This window comes from Schistocerca piceifrons, chromosome 5, assembly GCF_021461385.2.
Source record: "Schistocerca piceifrons isolate TAMUIC-IGC-003096 chromosome 5, iqSchPice1.1, whole genome shotgun sequence".
Taxonomy (NCBI): domain Eukaryota; kingdom Metazoa; phylum Arthropoda; class Insecta; order Orthoptera; family Acrididae; genus Schistocerca; species Schistocerca piceifrons.
The window spans coordinates 402,798,679-402,818,609 of record NC_060142.1 but is presented as its reverse complement, the minus strand read 5'-3'; the positions used below and the strand labels follow the sequence as shown (position 1 = coordinate 402,818,609).

The 19,931-nt window shown below is 41.4% G+C and overlaps 1 protein-coding gene and 1 non-coding gene across 2 annotated transcripts in view; both read right to left on the bottom strand.

The window, feature by feature from the left end:
- Positions 1-286: 286 nt before the first annotated feature.
- The window catches only part of LOC124798449 (sex peptide receptor), a 527,798-nt gene continuing 508,153 nt past the window's right edge, over positions 287-19,931 (bottom strand). Inside the window, exon 6 of the mRNA XM_047261868.1 lies at positions 287-7,204. Within this exon, the coding sequence (XP_047117824.1) occupies positions 6,830-7,204 (375 nt within the window). The 3' untranslated portion in view covers positions 287-6,829. The remainder of the gene's footprint in view (positions 7,205-19,931) is intronic.
- Positions 10,556-10,630, bottom strand: Trnas-cga. Its single transcript has one exon. It is a non-coding gene; the product is annotated as a tRNA-Ser (tRNA).

The following is a 19,931-nucleotide window of genomic DNA, read 5'->3' as shown; positions in this document are numbered from 1 at the left end:
TTTTTAGGTATTCGACATGGAGAATGGTACATCAAATCACGTTCAAAGATATCTGATATTACATACTGAACTTAAAGTAAGTGGGGCCAAGACCTAGATGCGTAACGTTTGTCTGGATTGTTACTGTGTACTCTACAGTTTTGCCCCTTAATGACATGTTAGATGGACAGTGAGATTTCACGCAAAACACCATTACATTTAGAGAGCATCTCCAGAGCAGGTGTATTCGATTTTTGCCGGATAAGGAAAGTTTTGAGTCAGGGTGAGGAGCACAACGAAGAATACATTGACAATTTAAAAGGGAATTTATTATATTTAGTGTATTCTGCAGGCCACACAGTAGCATGGTGAACAGGACATGCTTCATAAACAGGAATTGGCTACAGAAGACAGCAACAGGGCTGCCCAGTCTCAACCAGAGAAGTACAGGTTTATTATTACACCACACTTACAAAAGCTCTTGAGAAGACCATAATTCTTTTTACAGCCATATTACTACTTCGCAGTAAATCCTTAAAATTTTTTCGTATGACACTTTTAACACACATGTAATTAATATTTTTGTACATGAACAAACATTTAGCTCCAGTCAGTTAACACAGTCCAAAATATCTGTCTATTATTATGTTTTATACAAATTTAAGCGTCGTTCGTAAGAGATATATACAGATTTACAAACATAAAGACTCACACACTGTGCCTCCGAGGCGCAGGGCGGTCAGGGGCGACTGGCGACCGCGAAGGGGCTCATCTCGGGGCGCAGCTGCCGCTGACCGCGCGTCTGACCTCACCACACACTGAGGACGCCGCTCCAGGACCGAAACTTGGGACGAACTTACACGGCGGAATCGCTTCACAGTAAAATGCTGAAATAACTCTTCCAGTACCCTGTCTACATCACTCTTGTCGTAATAAAAACTGTATTAGCGGGGGACTGCTCGTGTATTCCTTGCATCTGTAGATGTTGGATGCTGCTGGTAGCAGCGGACGGCTGTAATCGTATATTAGCGGTAGTCATAATTTACTTCTTGCCTGATCGGGTACTGTTAATACAGTTTTAGGTTACAGCTCCTCTTAAAATTCCTGGCAGATTAAAACAGCGTCCCTGAGGGAGAGTTGAAAAACGAACCTCGCCTTATTCGGGCAATGCTCCTCCTGAGATATCCATGCGTGATTCATGACCTGTCCATAGGGTCTGACTTCCGACAGAACCTCTCCCGTACCCTTCAAACTTCACAGAAGTCTGGTGCACGACTAGCGGAACTAGCACTCCTGGATGAAAGGACATTGCGGAGAAGTTTAATCGTCGCCTCAAAGGCTATTGCACCACTGCCCAATTTTATGTAAACATTTTTTCGTAAATTGTCCCGTAACTCATATAAAACCAGAATTAAAAAGGTAAGTCAGATCTGAGTAATTAATCCCAATCAATGACTGAGGTGTGAATTAGTAGCAGTGTTTACCAATGCTTAACTAACATAGATTAAATTTTTTTACTGGACTTCATGTTCTCCCACATAAGATGCCACTATGACAGTATATTGCACTGGGCTGTAAGCAAGTGGACCAGCAGAAGGCCATGTTGATTGAGCGGGTGGACCACCCTAGGAGAATGAATGGAGGGGACTCGTAGAGAACTGCAGGGTCAGTATCATACAGTCAGACCCACTAAGAATTTGAGGAAGCTGCCATTGGGTACCAAATAACACGAGAAAAAATGCAGATACTATCTGCTGTGGTACTTGCGAACTAGCAGAGTATTTTTAACAACCTGCATATAGAAGTGGGTGATTTGCACTTCTTGGCAAGACCAGGAAGAACACTTTCGTGAACAGAACCATAAAAAGCTGGCTTCTTCAAAATGCATCGACGGCTATTGCACATTCGAAAGCGGACTGAGGACCAAGGTAGTTAGGAGACCTTTGAGGACATGGGACACAACACTGAGCTTAGACGCTGCTTGACAGAAATGTTTAACTCAATGCAAGAGCTGTAACGAATGTGCAACATAAATAAGTTGATAGTTAAATAGAGCAGCGCAGCTGTGCTACAGAGGTTCATCCTCATTGGCCATAGACAGAGACGGAAAGAGAGGAGGACACGGTTTTTCAGCATCAAGTGTTATGGAGCATGTTACTGGTTAACCACCTGAAATCACAGCCAGGAAAAGAAACCACCATCTCTTAAGACATCTTTCCGCTGGCTGGCACTCGAAATATCCATACTTCAGTCAGGCAAAATGATGTGATGAACGAAAAATGCAGAGTCATGGATTTCAGTTTTAGGAATCACATGGAATGGATTACTATGTCCTCAGGAGTCATCATTGCGGAGCATCTCTGTAGCCTGACAGCTCTTCCATCTTGGGTGACTTAGAAATTTTTCTGGTTGGTTGGAATTTAGCCGCAGAGGTAAACTGTTAGTAGAAGCTAATGACTTCAGCCTCCACCTGCAGGTGGAGTCCTATCCACACCAGCGAGGCGAACTGTGCGGACAGGTGTGTCATTTTTACTGAGTTTCAGTAATTCAAGCTTCATTCTGAAGCATTACATGCGGATTGACGGTCGACGCTGTTCCAGGTCCAGCCATAGTTCGAAACGCATACGCTGCTATTGCACTATTCGCCATTTAATACTAATCTTTCGGCAAGAATTTTATCGTATCTTCCCGATACATGTTGTTTAGTATCAGACTCTAAACCCCTTGCCAATGAATTAGCTTAACACTATTAATATTTGTCAGAAATTGTATGTTATACTATACTGTAAAAAACCAAACTAATTGTGTCTCTTGTTGAAATTTGTAGCTAAAAAATCCTTGATAATAATTTGGGGTGCCACGTCTTAATTATGTCAGATCAGTAGGGTAACTATGCATGTCTATTTAACATCCTCCCTCCATTCCCCTTACATTCATTGAGTGCCGGCACTGCCAAGTGCCCTTCAGTTCGCTCATTGTCTGGTGATGAGTTTCAGTTTTAGGAAAGATGGCCCTGTTACACACTTACAGTACATGTGCAAACCACTTGGCCAACCCGGTCTGCATGCTGCCCCGTACACTACACCTAGGGAGCCTTACTGATTACACAACAACTGTTACCCATTTTCTGTGAATATAGGCGCTTTGCCGCCCACCAGTGGGCAAGCAAGATGGAACAGTGTATGTGACTACTTCCCGAATAACACTTTAACTCTTTATTGGAGCGTACTCTGCTACTTTGAATGTGCCAAATCAGTGCATGCTCTGCTACACAATGAAAGATTCATTGTGTAAAATATCCCATAATCTGTGCTTAAGCAATGTCTGCAAAGTATCTTTTATTCCAGGAGTGTCAGTACTGCCAGCTATGCAGAACAATATCTTTGGTATTTAGAAGGTAGGAGAGAGGTACTGTTCGAGGTAAAACTGTGAGGGCAGGTCGTGGGCCATGCCTAGATATCTCGGTTGGTAACAGCATCGACCATCTAGGGCTGGTTTTTAGGTTTGTGTCCCTGACAGGCATACAGCTTTTATCTGTCGTTAAGTTTCAAAACATTTCACACTCTGACCCAGAGTGTTATTTTAATCATACTGCGTGTTTGCTTCCTTATTCTGCTTGTAAAGTTAGTTTCCATTTAATCGATTAGGTAATAACGGTAATAACCATGCCTAGCATTTAGATCTTACGTAGTGATAAAACTGTTATTAAAGAATGACATGTAGCATAGTCCAAACTAGGTCAAATAGAAACGTCCCTCATTCGGTATATATGATTATCCTTTTCTCCTGCAGTGGGTATAAGCTGAATGAAAATCAGATTTTTAAGGTTATTCAGCTCATCGAAGTCAGTGTTTCTCTCTAAAATGACCCAATCCTCCACAATACAAAATGGTGATCACTGCCATGACGAAAAATGTAATTTTGTTTTCATGTACCTCAAGAAAATAGTACCACCCTAATGGTGTAGCAAATTATTAGCATCATTTTGACTAGTCCTCTTCAGCTTCGAATATATCACACCAGTAGCAGTTTGGGAAAAATACGATTGCAAACAAGATGCACGTATGTGGGGTTGCCATAAACTCAGTATAAAGCTATAAACACAAATTTTACAGCAAATGCCTGAGATGTTCAATCGAGAGGCTTTAGCTCTAGATTGAATAAACAGCCCAAAGTGAGGGTCAAATCTGGTCTTTTGTTCACTGGCTGGACAAGCATCATGGAAAAGCTCACATTCACGCATCGCAAAGAGTACAAGATCAGTTTCGAGTATTTGCTTCTTAGTGGGCCACAGTTATTTGTACAGTAGTTCAGTACTTAAGTGGTCTAGTGCAGGTTAGTGATTCCTTGACTCCCCACATCAGACATATAACCAGCTTCGCTTCAGTCCTTTCTGAATTAATTCCTCAGGCAGATGGTGAATGAAGGAACCATATCGCTTACCCAGTAACACTCAATACAGATATCTCTGTTTACATTGTCCAATTAATGTTCGGCATTTTCTGTATCCTTATGATAAATTTTTTAGCTTCATATTTAAACACATAGATATTTACAGTCACATAGCAAAATTTACCCAACCACATTATTATGTACAGAGCACACACTTAACAGACACATAGCACCAGTTTAAACATTTAACTGAAGGAATTTACTGACCTCATACAATGCAATGTTAAATTAAAAATATGATTTACAAATATTTACAAGTATTATGGATTATACAGTCGACATGTAGTTACGTAACTGAGAGTAAAAACTTTTCGGAGACACTAATTAACTCTTTGTTCAGTCTCTAACACGCAAACACAAGTTGAAGTCTTCTTTCTTATTACAAAATGTGTATCATGTTGACATGCTTTCAGTGAGATTGTTCTTAAGGTAACTCATATTAGTCACTGCACTCAGTTTGAAGTGGGAAATTCTGTTCTCTTGTTGGTCAGTAGATACTGCGTAACTCTGTTATCTGCAGTCCACGTTGTAACACATGAGTGACTTTCCCCCACGTTCGCTAGTGACAAATTTGTTTCTTACAACAACAAAATCCCGTTGCGCAAACGTCCAAATAATTGTGCAGCTGACACGTTTATGGACAAAGAGGAAAACACCATTATATCTTATGAGCGAACATGTGAATGACATTCAAAGCTGAATCACATATTGAAACTACTGGAAAATGGTGTTGAGATTCCAGATCAGCGGAAAACGCGATTTGTAAGTTATTTTAACAGATGAGTTGAAAATGAGGCCTTTGTGGATTGCGTCAATCCTGTTCTACAAGTAACGCTATGCACGTACCTGTGACACTTTTTTCTGTACGAAATTAATTTCTCATCTGCTGGACATACAATGTACTATGGCGCATGTTGCGCTATAAAGAGGCATTACACGTTTCACTCTTCTTAAATTTAGACGCCTGTCCGATTTCCTGCTTTTGTGAAGGTCGGTATTTTAACAATTGAATAAGGCTGCATGATCGTCTCTGAACTGGCTGTAAGCTACAAGCAGTTTCCCACTACGTATACCATGAGTCAGGTTCTGTCAAAATAAGACCACAAGGACAGGTAAATGACATGAGAATGATGGTGGTGATCCTATAGACCTTGAACCATGGTAAAGAGTTCTTGGAGGGAAATAGTGTAAACCAATCCCTCTCTAAATGTGATATGAACATGACTGAAAAATAATGGAGTCCATGCCGGAATATAGAACCAAAAACGGTTCTTTACATGAAATTCATGTGGTCGAAGGTCTCTTAAGAAATGAAACGTTCGCTCTTCTCTATGACCTTTGCCTTGCGTTTAAAGGGTTTAAAAGAAATGGATTGGGAACATTATTGCAGAATTAAACCTGTGTTGCAACACCTGAAAGATAAATATCAAACTATAGTTGTCTACCTGACCGCTTAACAGAAACTGGTCCAGAACCATCCAAAGCATCATCTGATAAACTAAAAGTGAAAAACCGCTAACGGCATTTCATTCAAAATCGAGGATGTATGTTTGGAGACACCACCAAATGGATTTTGGTCGATAGGTTTATTTATCCGCACAATACAGAAAATTATGAATTTCTTGTTGAACAAAATTTGGGGCATGTTACTAACTTTTATGGCTGTGTACGTATAATGTGAAGAGTACCTTGTATTAAAGTCGATAACTGCGCTCGTTTTATGCAATTCCTTTTGTTTTTCTTTTTTTACTTGCAGCCACATTCATCTTCTTCTCCTGGTGAGGAAAGATGAACATTTGAATCTTGGTCTGAAGTACACGGTCGCTTGATGTGACTGAGACATGTTTGGTTGGCAACATTGTGTTTCAGTGTAACTAGGGCATGAAAACTGGGGAGAGTTCTTGTTAATAATATTGACTAAGGTAAAAAATGTAAGTTACCCTGTTGGACTGTTGCGATTGAAGTTGTCAGTACAGTAAGACGGCGGTGCCTACGTTCTGAACCGTCTTCTGCTGATATTGTGAATTACGATGTATGCGGAAGTCAACGGTGCAGTCACAGAAGAAACTGCTGTGCGTTAGAATGACACTCGCTCGTCAACGTCTAGCCGAGGAGATCCATCTTAGTACGCTACAGTACAACAGGCCCCTCTCTTTGACGAAACTAGCGTCTGAGAGCAACAAATAAAACTCCAACAGATGAGAAATGTCGTCAGAGTACCATGGATACCCCAATCCGACCAGATGTTGGATAGAGGGTAAACGAAGACGAAGAGTTAATGTGATGTTGCGGGGGTTATGCTGAAACGCGTTCCATTGACGCCACAGAAGAAGGTACGAGGAAGAGCCGACGCGTCGCATGGGGCGTTCACTTGAAGTATGGTTGAACTGTCTCGTCGTTACAACACCGTCTCGTTGGTACACGTACGCGGTCCGTTGACGAGCGAGTATTTGGAACTTCCGCCGTTCCGGTGGGCCACCACCGCCCCACGCACGAACAGCTCCTTGAAGGTCTCTCGGAATTGCCGCGACATGCCGCAGTAGATGGCGAAGTTGATGGGGTAGCTGACGATGATGAAGAAGTTGGTGAAGAGCACCAGCACGTTGGCGACGTAGTAGTCGAGAATCTCGGTGACGCTGCTCGAGATGATGTGGAGGATGGTGACGATTGCCAGCGGGATCTCGACGAGCAGGAAGACCGTCACCACGACGATCAGCATCAGCGTCGTGCAGTTAGAGTCCCGAAGTTTCCTGCACTCGCTCTTGCGGTTCTCCTGCAACAGTCAGCAGCGGTTCGTCAGATATTAAAGTAAGGTTTCATCTGAAAATAACTACCAACCAACGAATGGATACAGCCAAGGTTCATAAAAACGTAGTATAAGACATTTTGTTGAGGCTCTATGCTTATAAATGAGATGAGAGCTTCATTGTTACCGCTAAAAGCATCCGTTTACGACGAATTCGGTGCACAGTGCCGAATTCGTCCTAAACGGATGCCGTTAGCGGGAACAGTGGTATCGAAAGTAAGACTGTACACGCCTGCGACATCTATTTGCTAGTTACGGAAATGCCTCAAAGATAATACAAAAACTTTGCAGTTGATGTGCCAGCTACAGTGTACATCTAGAAATAAATAGATAATGTACACGATAAGGTAACTAGATTAGTTGGTAATAAATGAATTTCTTTAACGTCATTTTATTTTGAGGGTATCATTTGTTATAAATCCTGATTCAAATAACCATTCGAATTAACGATAATAAATGCAGAGTGAGCCAAAAGTCTACCGACAAACTGTCCGCGGTGAAAGTATCGACCAAACCACGAAAAACTGTCTATTGAAGATGGGCTCTAAAATGTACACTTGAGGAGTACTTATCCATCTTCGTTACTGTCAAACGCATCTCTTCTATTGAGAAAGTCCTCATAGCCCGTAAAGCATGCATTTTTGCCCCCTTGTTTACTGGACTTTCTTTTGTTTTGATTCACACTACCACCTCATAAAATATAAAAATTAAACATCCTATAGTAGAAGAAATATGTTTCAAAGTATCGAAGGTGAACAACTACTCATAGCTCTTTAGGTATACGTTTGAGAGACCACGTCTATCTGATGTTTTTCCTTGGTTTGGTCCATACTACTACATCCGAATGTATGTCGATGGAGTTCAGGTTCTGGCAGAAGATAATGTTTAAATATGTTAATAACATTTTCCTTTTCGGGCAGCCATCTGTTTTCGGGCTGTAGTTGGTAATGTGTATGTTAATCTACGGAGGATTGGCACAACTGAGGTAAATACACGTGAAAATTCCCGAGTGACGTTGAACTGTGTTAATGACGCGAAAGTTATTTACATCTGGATTCCTGTCTCGCCAAAATGATTGGATAATACGAACACGTACAATAATGTTCGTGGTACTGTGTTATATGATGTTATATGCGAACAAAATGGCTGTGAACACTATGGGAATTAACATCTGAAGTCATCAGTCCCCTAGAACTTAGAACTACTTACACCTAACTAACTTAAGGACATCGCACACATCCATGCCCGAGGCAGGATTCGAACCTGCGACCGCAGTGGACGCGCGGTTCCAGACTGAAGCTCCTAGAACCGCTCAGCCACACCGGCCGGCCATTATGCGGACAACTCGTTGTAAGCGAGTTCTTAATTACTATGGATTATAAACGGCATTGAGAAGAGTGTAAAGCAGTAATAAGTGTATGTGATGCCGAGCCCAAAAGTTCTCTCATTGTGCTAATAAAGGTGAATGTTACTTGATTCATAGAGAAAAATGTTTATCGCATTCCAAACTGTTGACTTTTGAGCTCCCATAGTAAGGCCAAAACCGTTGCTGCAGGATACACAGTTTTAGACCTCTATAGCCACTTGCAGCAGATAACATGTAAAAGTACTCCTATGTGAATATTATCACGTGCTCAGTATATCTATACACTTTGGTCGCACGTATTCAAGTGATGTAACACGTCTATTCAAAAGCGACTATCCCGGGACATGGAACCCAGTTCTCGTTGCAGGTTGTCTTCCACAAAGCTTCCAGAGGAAGCACAAATTTGATTTTCAGTACTTCTCGTAGTTATTTACCGAATTAAAGATTAAAATAGTTATCATAAATTACTCATTACTTACTTTAATATCTTAAACTTTTCCACTCTGACACCTTCCCCCCCCCCCCTGCCCCCTCCCCCCACACACACACATATTAGACGAAAAGTTATCGCGTACTACATTTTAGCTGTTCATGGAGTGACTTAAACTTTTCCACTCTGACACCTTCCCCCCCCTGCCCCCTCCCCCCACACACACACATATTAGACGAAAAGTTATCGCGTACTACATTTTAGCTGTTCATGGAGTGAAACTTTAGCATAAACGTTTTAATTTATTACTCATTTACTAACAACGCTACTCTCAGCACAGTTTGCATACACTACCCACGAATACAACTTAATACAACTACAAAATTAACTAATTTCGCGACACACACTTCACGAGATATGTCATAGACATTTAGCTGCATGAAAACCCAACTTCTGCTTAAAATGATATGCAGTCAAACTTTATTATCAAGTTTGATGTTTTAATTTACCACTGCTTTACATGTAACTCTATCCTCAGTTCATTTTTTAGGCAGCACGTACGTATCTATCTCAAAGTACCTGAAAAATTATATCAATGTACAACGCATAGACCAAGAGATATGACGTCGTAAACGTTGAGATGCGCGGAAAAACTAGCCTTTGGTTTAAATGGAGCGCAAATTATATTCATCCAGTGTTTCATATTTATAGCACTTAGCGACTTCCCACAAACTTTCATCACAAATTCAGACCTCTTCTAAACATTTCTCGCTTACATTTTTAACGTCAAACATCTAAAGCTTAACTCACTTGTAAAGTAGTCAAACGTTTGAAGCTGTTTTATACATTTGAGTTTGATTCTTTAAAGAAACGAAGGGTTACTGGTTCAATATTAGTTCGCTCTTTGGGTTGACAGCAACACTGCAGCTGATATTAGAGGGGGAGCCTCTGCATTAACCAGTGCTCGGATAAAAGTCTTTGCTTCCGACTTGTATCTGGTAAACGAAAGTAGAACATTGTTTAAGTTTCCTTCTTTATCACATGAATCGTATAATTGAGATTCCTTCAATCTTGATCAGAATGGGTGGGTTGCTAACTTACCATGGTTTAAACGCTTGTGTGCGACTGTTATAATGAATCGTCTGCTTCTGTCGCAATCGGTAGACCATCGACATAATACCATTTCAGCATGCAGCCGGCCATAATGCTCTTCTTTTGAAATTTTGGTTGAATCCCATTGGGTCTGCCAGTCGTTTCTCATTTTTCGATTGATTAAGCTCAGCATTTCTTCACAAGAAAGTCTATAATTTAGGATTTTGCCTAATCTTTAATATAGGATTTTGCCGAAGTTAATTGCTAGCTTCGCTAAGCTGCCTAGTTTTTCATTATGAAAGAAGCCACTGTGTCCTGGAATCCACAAAAACTGTTGCTATTTCTGTTTGCTTCTTTGTGGCGAATTCCTTAGTAATGTCAACAATTATAGGCAACACGTCTTTTGGGACTTCCTGGCAGATTAAAACTGTGTTCCCGACCGAGACTCGAACTCGGGACCTTTGCCTTTCGTGGGCAAGTGCTCTACCAACTGAGCTACCGAAGCACGACCCACGCCCGGTACTCACAGCTTTACTTCTGCCAGTATCTCGTCTCCTACCTTCCAAACTTTACAGAAGTTCGCAGGAGAGCTTCTGTAAAGTTTGGAAGTTAGGAGACGAGATACTGGCAGAAGTAAAGCTGTGAGTACCGGGCGTGAGTCGTGCTTCGGTAGCTCAGTTGGTAGAGCACTTGCCCGCGAAAGGCAAAGGTCCCGAGTTCGAGTCTCGGTTGGGCACGCAGTTTTAATCTGCCAGGAAGTTTCATATCAGCCGCACTCCGCTGCAGAGTGAAAATCTGATTCTGGAAACACCTCTTTTGTTCAGTTTTGGTTTTTGACGCTCTTCACTACGACTACACTTTGGGAATCTGTTAATATTACCACACAGCTTTGGGTGCAAGATCTGGTATACTTCCCTGCTTGCTAATTGCGATGGGTTCTACATACTAGATTACTGCCTTCCTAGGTAGGAAACATTTGATCTGATAAAATTCTGCAGGATTTTATTTAACGCCTCTTAGTTTGTTGGCATCACCCGTCTTCGATCGATCCGTTTTAATCTTCACCAAACTGATGAGGATAGTATTGGGCAGTACGTTATTCTAGTTTGGAGAATCTTTCTGTTACGTGGTATTACGGAAGATTAGTATGCCTACGTTTTCACCTCTGTAGCTGACTGGGGCTTCGAATTTTGGTAACATTTCGTATTTCTATGTTTTATTTGCGCACAAGCTTCATCATTCACGAGATTTCATAATCAGTGGCTGTCCTCTGTTTGCAGTGACACATGAGAGAAGATCAAAGCGTTTCCAGTTAAGGGCGTTGCTCCATCGTGTATGTAACAAAGCGCGTCTCGGATGCGGGTACATAAGCACCAACATGCAGCCAAGTGATTAGTGTATCATTCGTGTCTTTCTGATGTGCGTACGGTAAACGTGGAAACATGAACTAGGGCGACATTATTAGCAAATGCGTCCAGACAGGACCAACGTGATGCCTTTATTTTCTAGGCTGCCGTCGGACAAACACCTGCAGGTATCATCGGAGAATGAAGAATGTGTATGGGACAGCATGTTTGCCGAAATCCACCGTTGTGGAATGGTGCGCCTCGTTCCGTGCCGATCGCAGTTCGATACAACTCGTCGTTCGATTTGGGAGGCCAGATCCATCCATTACGGTCAAATGGGAGACACTGGAGCACCTACCTCACGGTCCTAATGTCTCCCCTTAGAAAGCGCCTAAAAGTGTCGACGATTATTGTCAGGCGAGGATGTGCAGCAAGCAGATACGGATTTCTTCACGCGGCAGGACACTGGTATCTTCGACTGGGAGCGTCGTTGGGATAAATTTACTCAGTGCTCATGACGATATTGCCTGTTGGACCTACCGATTTTGAACTGTCCGGCATTCGAAGGAAATGGTTTTGGTCGTCCCTTATCGCTACATGTTTCGGTGTCTGGCGAATAATTACGAGGGTGAGTCAAACGAAAACCTTAAATTTGTAATAACAAATTGAAATTTCGTGCCGTTACGCTGTAAGTTGGTAAGCGTGCTACAAACAACATACTGAATGGCCTGTAGGTGGCAGAATAGTGCAGATGCACACGTACCGTCGCAGTATCAGTATAAAGATGGTCGCCCCAGTTGCGACTTGCACCACGGAGGAACAGCGTTCTGTTATTCGGTTTTTGCGTAGTGAAGGTGTGAAACCTATTGAAATTCATCTACGAATGAAGGTTCAGTACGGTGATGCATGTTTCTCACAGCAACAAGTCTACGGATGGAGTAGGAAGTTCGTAAATGGTGTGACTTCAGTGAAAGATGCTCTTCGTTCAGGTCAGGCACAACGAGTTGTGACTCCACAAAACATTGCAGCAGCTGCAGCCATAGTGAAGGAAAACCGACGAGAGACACTGACATTACAGCGTATTTACAGATTAATCATGGGTCCGCACACCACATTGTGTATGATGTGCTCCAGTTTCACAAAGTGTCTGCAAGATGGGTGCCACGGCAGCTGGCTCCTGAAATGAGAGAACGAGGGTTGACAATTGTGAAGAACTTCTTCGGCGCTTTGAACGAGAAGGTGATGGCTTCATTGCAAGAATCGGTACTGGGGACGAAACCTGGGTTCACTTCCACCAACCGGAAACGAAGAGAGCGAGCAAGGAATGGCGCCATTCCCCATCACCAAAACCAAAGAACTTTCGAACAGAACCATCAGCAGGGAAGGTTACGCTGACTCTCTTCAGGGACGAAAAAGGCGTCATTTTGAAGCATTACATGCCTAGAGGGACCACTGTCACCAGTGGATCATACACAGAACTCCTAAAAAATCATCTGCGGCCTGCAATCAAATCAAAGCGACGTGGATTGCTGTCAGCAGGTGTCGTTTTGCAACATGACAATTCAAGCCCCACACTGCCCGTGCAACAATTGCAACAATCACAGACCTGCATTTTGAGTGTCTTCCTCATCCACCGTACTCACCAGACCTCGCCCCAAGTGATTTCCGTATGTTTGAACCACTCAAAGACGCAATGGGAGGAAAGAAGTTCCGTTCTGACGAAGAGATACGCCACGCGATGCATGAGTGGTTGCGCGGACTACCAAAAGAATTTTTTTCTCAAGGAATTTATGCCCTTTGTAAGTGCTGGAGGACTTGCATTGAGCGTGGGGGAGATTATGTTGAAAAGTGACACAGCTTTGTACCACTTCTGCACAATAAATAATATTAAAAAAAATGTTTAATGTTTTCATTTGACTCACTAATCGGCTAGTATGGGGCACGGTCCTACTTGCAGATTTTCTGAACTTACGGCTTCCAGGAGCTGCCAAACTTTGATTTGCAATATTTCATGCAGTAACTGGACGGACTTAAAATTTTAAATGCTGTAATAATCTACTCATTAAGACTTATAATCTTATGTTAACGGTTTAATAAGTACCTGGACTCCTACTGTAGGAATGATGGGTAGCAGCTTCTTCTGTAGTTGCTGAGGCAATAGTCTGGATCATTGACTAAGCTGATCTTGTAACAATCAACCAACATAGTCTTGATGAACTGGCACTACTAACGGCTGAATGCAAGGTGCAGTTATAGCCGTTATTTTACCGGAGGTGATACAACTCCACTATATTGTTACATGATACTGGCATCCTCTTGGGTGAAACATTTCTGTGGTAAACTTGGTCCATCATTCGGATCTCCTGTGGGGTGTACTAAGGAGGGTGCCGTCATCAGGAAAATAAAACGCAATCTGCGTGTGGGAGTGTGTAATGCTGGATCTGTTAATTGGGCAGGTAGTTTATAAAATTTAAAAAGGTAGATTTTTAGTTTGAAGCTATAGTGGAGATTAGTGAAGTTCGGTGGAGGGTGAACAATATTCCAGATCAGCTAACTGCACGGTTACAAATACAAAATGAAGTACAGATAATGCAGGAGTAGGTCTAATACTGAATAAGAAAACAGGAAAGTAGTTAAGCTACTACGAACATCATATGAGAGAATACAGTAGCCAAGATAGACACAAAGTAAAAAAACTAGCACAGTAGTACAAGTCAATTAGCTCCGCAGCTGAGGAAGAGATTGAAATAATGTATGCTGAAATAAAAGAAATTATTCAGACTACGGAGAGAGAGTAAAATTCATTGCGATGGGTGACTCGAATTCAATAGTAAGAAGAGGCGAGAAGAAAAATTGGTAGGAGGATACAGACTGGGGAGAGAAGTAAAAGGAGAAGCTGCCTGGTAGAATTTTGCACAGAGCATAATCTGATCGTCGCTAACACTTGGTTTAAAAATCATGAAAAACGTTGTACACGTGGAAGAGGCCTGTAGCCACTGGAAGGTATCAGATTAATTATTTAACGGTATGATAGAATTTCCAGAACCATAATTTAAGCTTTTAAGATATTTCGGGAAGCCTGATGAGGAGTCTGATCATAATTTATTTGTTAATTGTAGAATAAAACTGGAGAAACTGCAAAATGGGAAGGAAATTAAGGATATGGGATCTGGATAAGTTGAAAGAATCATAGGTTGTTGAGGGTTTCAGAGTGACCACTTGGAAACGTTAGATTAAACAGGTGAAAAGAATGCAGTAGAAGACGAATGGATAGCTTGGAGAGATGAAATAGTGGAAGCAACACAGGATCAAATAAGTAAAAAGACAAGGCCTAGTAGATACCCTTGGATATAAATGGGAATTCTGAATTAAGTTGATGAAAGTAGCAAAATACAAAAATACAGCAAATAAAGTAGGCGAAAGGGGATATAAACGTCTAAAAAATAAGACCGACAGGAGATGCAAAATGCCTAAGCAGCAACGATCAGAGAAGGATATAAAAGCGTATATCACTAGGGAGAAGATTGCTACTGCCTGAATGACATTAAAGAGATGTTTGGAACAAAGAAAAGCAACTTTATCAATACCAAGAGCTTAGAAAAAACACCAGTGAGGAATTTGAGAGAGCACTGAAATATCTAAGTCGAAACGAGGCCCTCTGAGAAAACAGCAATCACTCAGAACTATTGATATCCTTGGGAGAGCCTACCATGATGATGATGATCATCATCATCTACCATATCAGAACTATCTACCATATCAAAACTACCATATCAAAAACTACTATATCAAAACTATTTCAACTGGAATGAGATTTTCTCTCTGCAGCGGAGTGTGTGCTGATATGAAACCTTCTGGCAGATTAAAACGTTGTGCCAAGCTGACACCCGAGCTCGGGATTTTTGCCTTTCGCGTGAAATTGCTCTACCATCCTTTTTTAATCTCATTTTGTTCATTATTGGTCGTTGCATGTGTTCGAGGCGGACGTCGCATGACACCTCTTCAATTTCATCGTTGGTCCGGTTACTCACTTTCTTTTTATTACAGAGGGCAGTTAGCCGAGGTACCGTGCCGGCAGCATCCGAGCTACCCAAGAACGACTCTCTCCCCGTCTTAACAGCTTTATTTCTGCCAGTACCTCGTCTCCTACCTTCCGAACTTGACAGCTCTCCTGTGAACCTAGCAGAAATAGCATCCTGGAAGAAAGGATATTGTGGAGACATGGCTTCTGTTAAGTTTGGAAGGTAAAAGACGAGATACTGTCAGAAATAAAGCTGTCAGGACGGTGCGTGAGTCGTGCCTGGGTAGCTCAGATGGTTGCCGGCACGGTAGCTCAGCGTGTTCGTTCAGAGTTCTGACTGGTCTCTGTAATAAAAAAAAAATAAAAAATTAACTGCACGGAACAACAACGAACTTCAACGGATGTTATATGACGTCCGCTACGACCAAACACAACGAAGAATACCGAACGAAACGAGGAGAAAATGGTAGAGAATTTGCCCGCAAAAGCCAAAGGTCCCGAGTTAGATTCTCGGTCTGACACACAGTTTTAATCTGTCAGGAAGTTTTCTATTCCAATTGATGTGCAAGATTCATGAGACAAGCGACATACCTTTAGCTTTCAAGAGGAAATATAGTGTTCCAATTCCAAAGAAAGCGGTACAAGTGTGAACATCACCGAACTATCATGTTAATAAGACACGGCTGTCGAATAGTGACACGAAACATTTACAGAAAAATGGAAAAAAACTGGTGGAAGCCGATCACGGTAAACATCTGTCTGGATACCGGAGAAATGTAGGAACACGAGAGAAAATACTAACCTCAAGACTTAAGTTAGAAGATAGGTCAAGAAAAGGCAAATGTACGTTTATGGCTTTTGTAGATTTAGAGAAAGCTCTTGAAAAGGTCAACTGGAATACAATCTTTGACATGCTGAATGTAGTAGGGGAAACACAGAGGGAGCGAAACTTTATATACAACTTGTTCAGAAACAAAACTACAGATGGAAGCGTGCAGAAACGTGGATGGAATGTAGTGGTTGAGAAAAGAGCGACACAGGATTATCACCTTTCCCTAAAGTTATTAAATCTGTACACTGAACAAGAACAATAATTTCGAGAAGGAGTTACACTTCACTGAGAAGTCATAAGAGCTTTGAGGTCGGTAAATGACGCCGTCATTCTGTTAATAACTGCAAAAGGGCTTGGAAGGGCAGCTGAATGGTATGGACAGCATCTTGAAAGGATGATATAAAATGATCATCAACAAAAGTAAAACAAGGTTAATGTAAATGCAGTTGAATTACATCAGGTAATACTGACAGAATAAGAGGAAGAAACAAGAACTAAGAGTAGTTTATGAGCTTTCCTATTTGGCCAGTAAAATAACTGATGAAGGCTGAAATAGAGAGAAAATAAAATACTGACTGCCTAGAGCATGAAGATCTTTCCTGGAGAAAAACAGCATGTTAATATCGAATATTGTTTTAAGTGATAGGAATTCTTTTCTGAGTGTGTTGGTCTTGTACGGAAGTGAAAAGTAGACGAAAAATAGTTGAGACAAAAAGAAAATTTATGCTTGGGATAAGTGATGCAATACAAGAACGATGAAGACTAAACTGGCTTTTGAGAAGCTGAATACGATTGGGAGAAAAAGGAATGGTATGGCTCAATTTCGTAAGAAGGATGTTGTGATCCTTTTCACATATATTTTTTGTAATTAGTTTCTGTAATATTGTAACGTGAACAATATTTTCTACACTTTGAGGTTCTGTTAGTGTCTGCTCACAGCAGGAAAGATTTCAGGCTAATTCTTTTTTATTTCTTTTATTTATATGTTTCTTTTATTGGTCTTATGGCGGACATGCAGAGGAGTTCCGTCATGGATGCCTTTTCCCGACCTTTTATTTGCAGTGGAAACGCGAGTTTAGCTTCAAATTTATTCCATCGACCAGAGAGCATCTTTTTCCGGCTCTTCTATGTAGATCGCCAACCTGGTTTTCCTTCCTTTTGCTGACTGTTAGATTGCATGTTCAAACAGAACTAGAGAATCACATACCGTGTTGCACTATCGGTTGTGTAAAAAATTGGTTTCCTGTTTCCTAGTCCCGGGCACGTCAATGATTGGTTTTCAGCGACCTCTCTTCACAGCGTAGGTGGAAGACAACACCTTGTGGAGACCGAGAAATAGGTAGTTTAGACCATTAGCTATGCGGTTTGAGTTGATGGTAACATCATCATTAACTGCCCCTTTTTACGATAAATCGTGTGGTGTTAATTTTGGGTGCAAAATTTTGATGAGAATTCCAGGAAGCAGTTCATAAATCGAGGCCTTGTTCGTTGGACCATGCTGTACACCCCGTGTTAATGGCGGGTATCAATATTAATCTCAACGCTCAGATGTAGCTCCTTCCTTGCTCTCAATTTATCGGTCACGTGTAATTCACATGTATTTAATATTTTTTCTTATGAGTAACTGTAGTCATTTATGACAATTGTGTAAACCGATTAACAAGCGTCTGCGGTTTGAGTGTTCATCATAAGCTTAATCTCATTCCTTCTTGCTGCTTGTTCGTAATTCATTCCGTTTACCGTAACGACAAAGCGTCTGGTGATATTTCTGAACGAGTGTGCTTTACTTAAGTCAGGAGGAGCCGCTATCTCTTTTCTCCTTGTCTCCCGACTTCTTCATAATTGTTGCCGTTGAAAATGGTGTGTGATATATTCTCGGAAATCCCCATTTTCTCCGAGTTTATTCTCGGCGTTATGATAGCCATCTTACCGAACTAGGTACAGCGTGTGGCTGCGTATTCCGTGCAATCGTGTGTAAAGAAAAGAGAAAAAAGAAAAAAAGAAAAAAGACTCAGTTTTGCGAGCGTTAATTTGCTAGCCCCTCTTCGTACATTTTTTTCGCGTTCCAGTATACGAATAATAAATTTTATAGTGATGCTCATTTCTCTCTTTTTCAATTCAGAAAATTTAACTCCTAATTCTTGAGTTGATCAATCCTGCAGATAATAATCTCAAAGTCTTGTGGTTCCCTAGATGTTTATTCCTTACATGAATAAACTCTTCGCCGGGACAAAAGAAGAAATGTTTCTTTTGTGCAGGTGTTATGGGTGAAAATTATTCTCAATCAATGCCTCACCCCCTTTGTTCATTCCATGTGCGAGAGACTAAATAAGATTTTCTTCACCTCCGCGTATGGGGAGTGCGGACGTCTCTATCACACATCCCGCGTACATAATTCCGTTTAATACGGTGTACGTTAGGTGCACTTCCACATGATTCCACTAAAGCTCCGTCGCGGACCGATTAGGTATAGGATAGCAGCTACGACAGATGTCATGTGCCCCCAATCTATTTCACAGAGTCAAGTGCACCTCTCATAACCTGACTAGAAGCAGGGAGCATTTAATAGAACACATTCAGAAACAGCAAGGTATCACAAATTTAGCACTGGAGGTAAGCGTGAGGGGTTAAAATCATGAAGGGGACCAAGAGATGAATACAGTAAGGAGATTCAGAAGGACGTGAATTGTATTAGTTACTCTGCGATGAAGAGGTGTTCGGACTGAAGACCACGACAACATGTCTTGTGGCGACAAATTACCCAGATTATACTCATCCGGTATTTCAGAACGACAGTACCTAGCCACCTCCAAGAAACTTCAAAAATAATTAACAACCTTCATCAAACATTTTCAGACAGCACCCAAAGAATGGTAAAAGGAGGGAGTTTATCGGTTACTGTATTTTCGATGTTCATCTAGTAAAACTGAAGCATAAGGCACGACGTTTTAATTTGTTGCTTCTTTACTGCTAACACTATTCCCAGCTCAACTTGCAGAGAGTATCCGCATGTACCAGTATATGTAACGGTAAAATTTCTTTCCTACACCTACGGCTACCCCGTGCAGCGTGATTATAAGTATCTGACTGCTTACAATAGTGTTCGCTTTTTGCTACTTAAATGAGGGAAATGCTATTCCTTTCGGAACTCCCTGACCCTGATGGTGGTATGCAAGCTACTACTGGATGCAAATGATCTTCCGTAATATATTGCGGTTCTTCATTGTCACTGTAATTCGGAAGTCACAGGAACCAAAATTTTCGAGGTTTTGAAGGAGCTTACCAGTTAGAGAGGTAACGAGGGTTGAGTACATGGACAATTGACAGATTGTGATGTAACATTTACTGTCAGAGAATTGCTGACTACGTAATTCAATTGGATTGGAAAATCAGGACGACGGAAGCTGAGGACATGAATGCTGTAACCAAAATTAATATCCACTAGTAGGTGTGTAGATACTTTTCAACAGACAGTGTTACAGACACATCCATTGATTTCGTCCATGTGTTTTAATTCCATCTACGATGTTCAATCCATTTGCAACTTTGTCATGAAACTCGATGTTTTGTTCGCAAAATGAATCTTCCACTGAATGGCGTGCAGGCC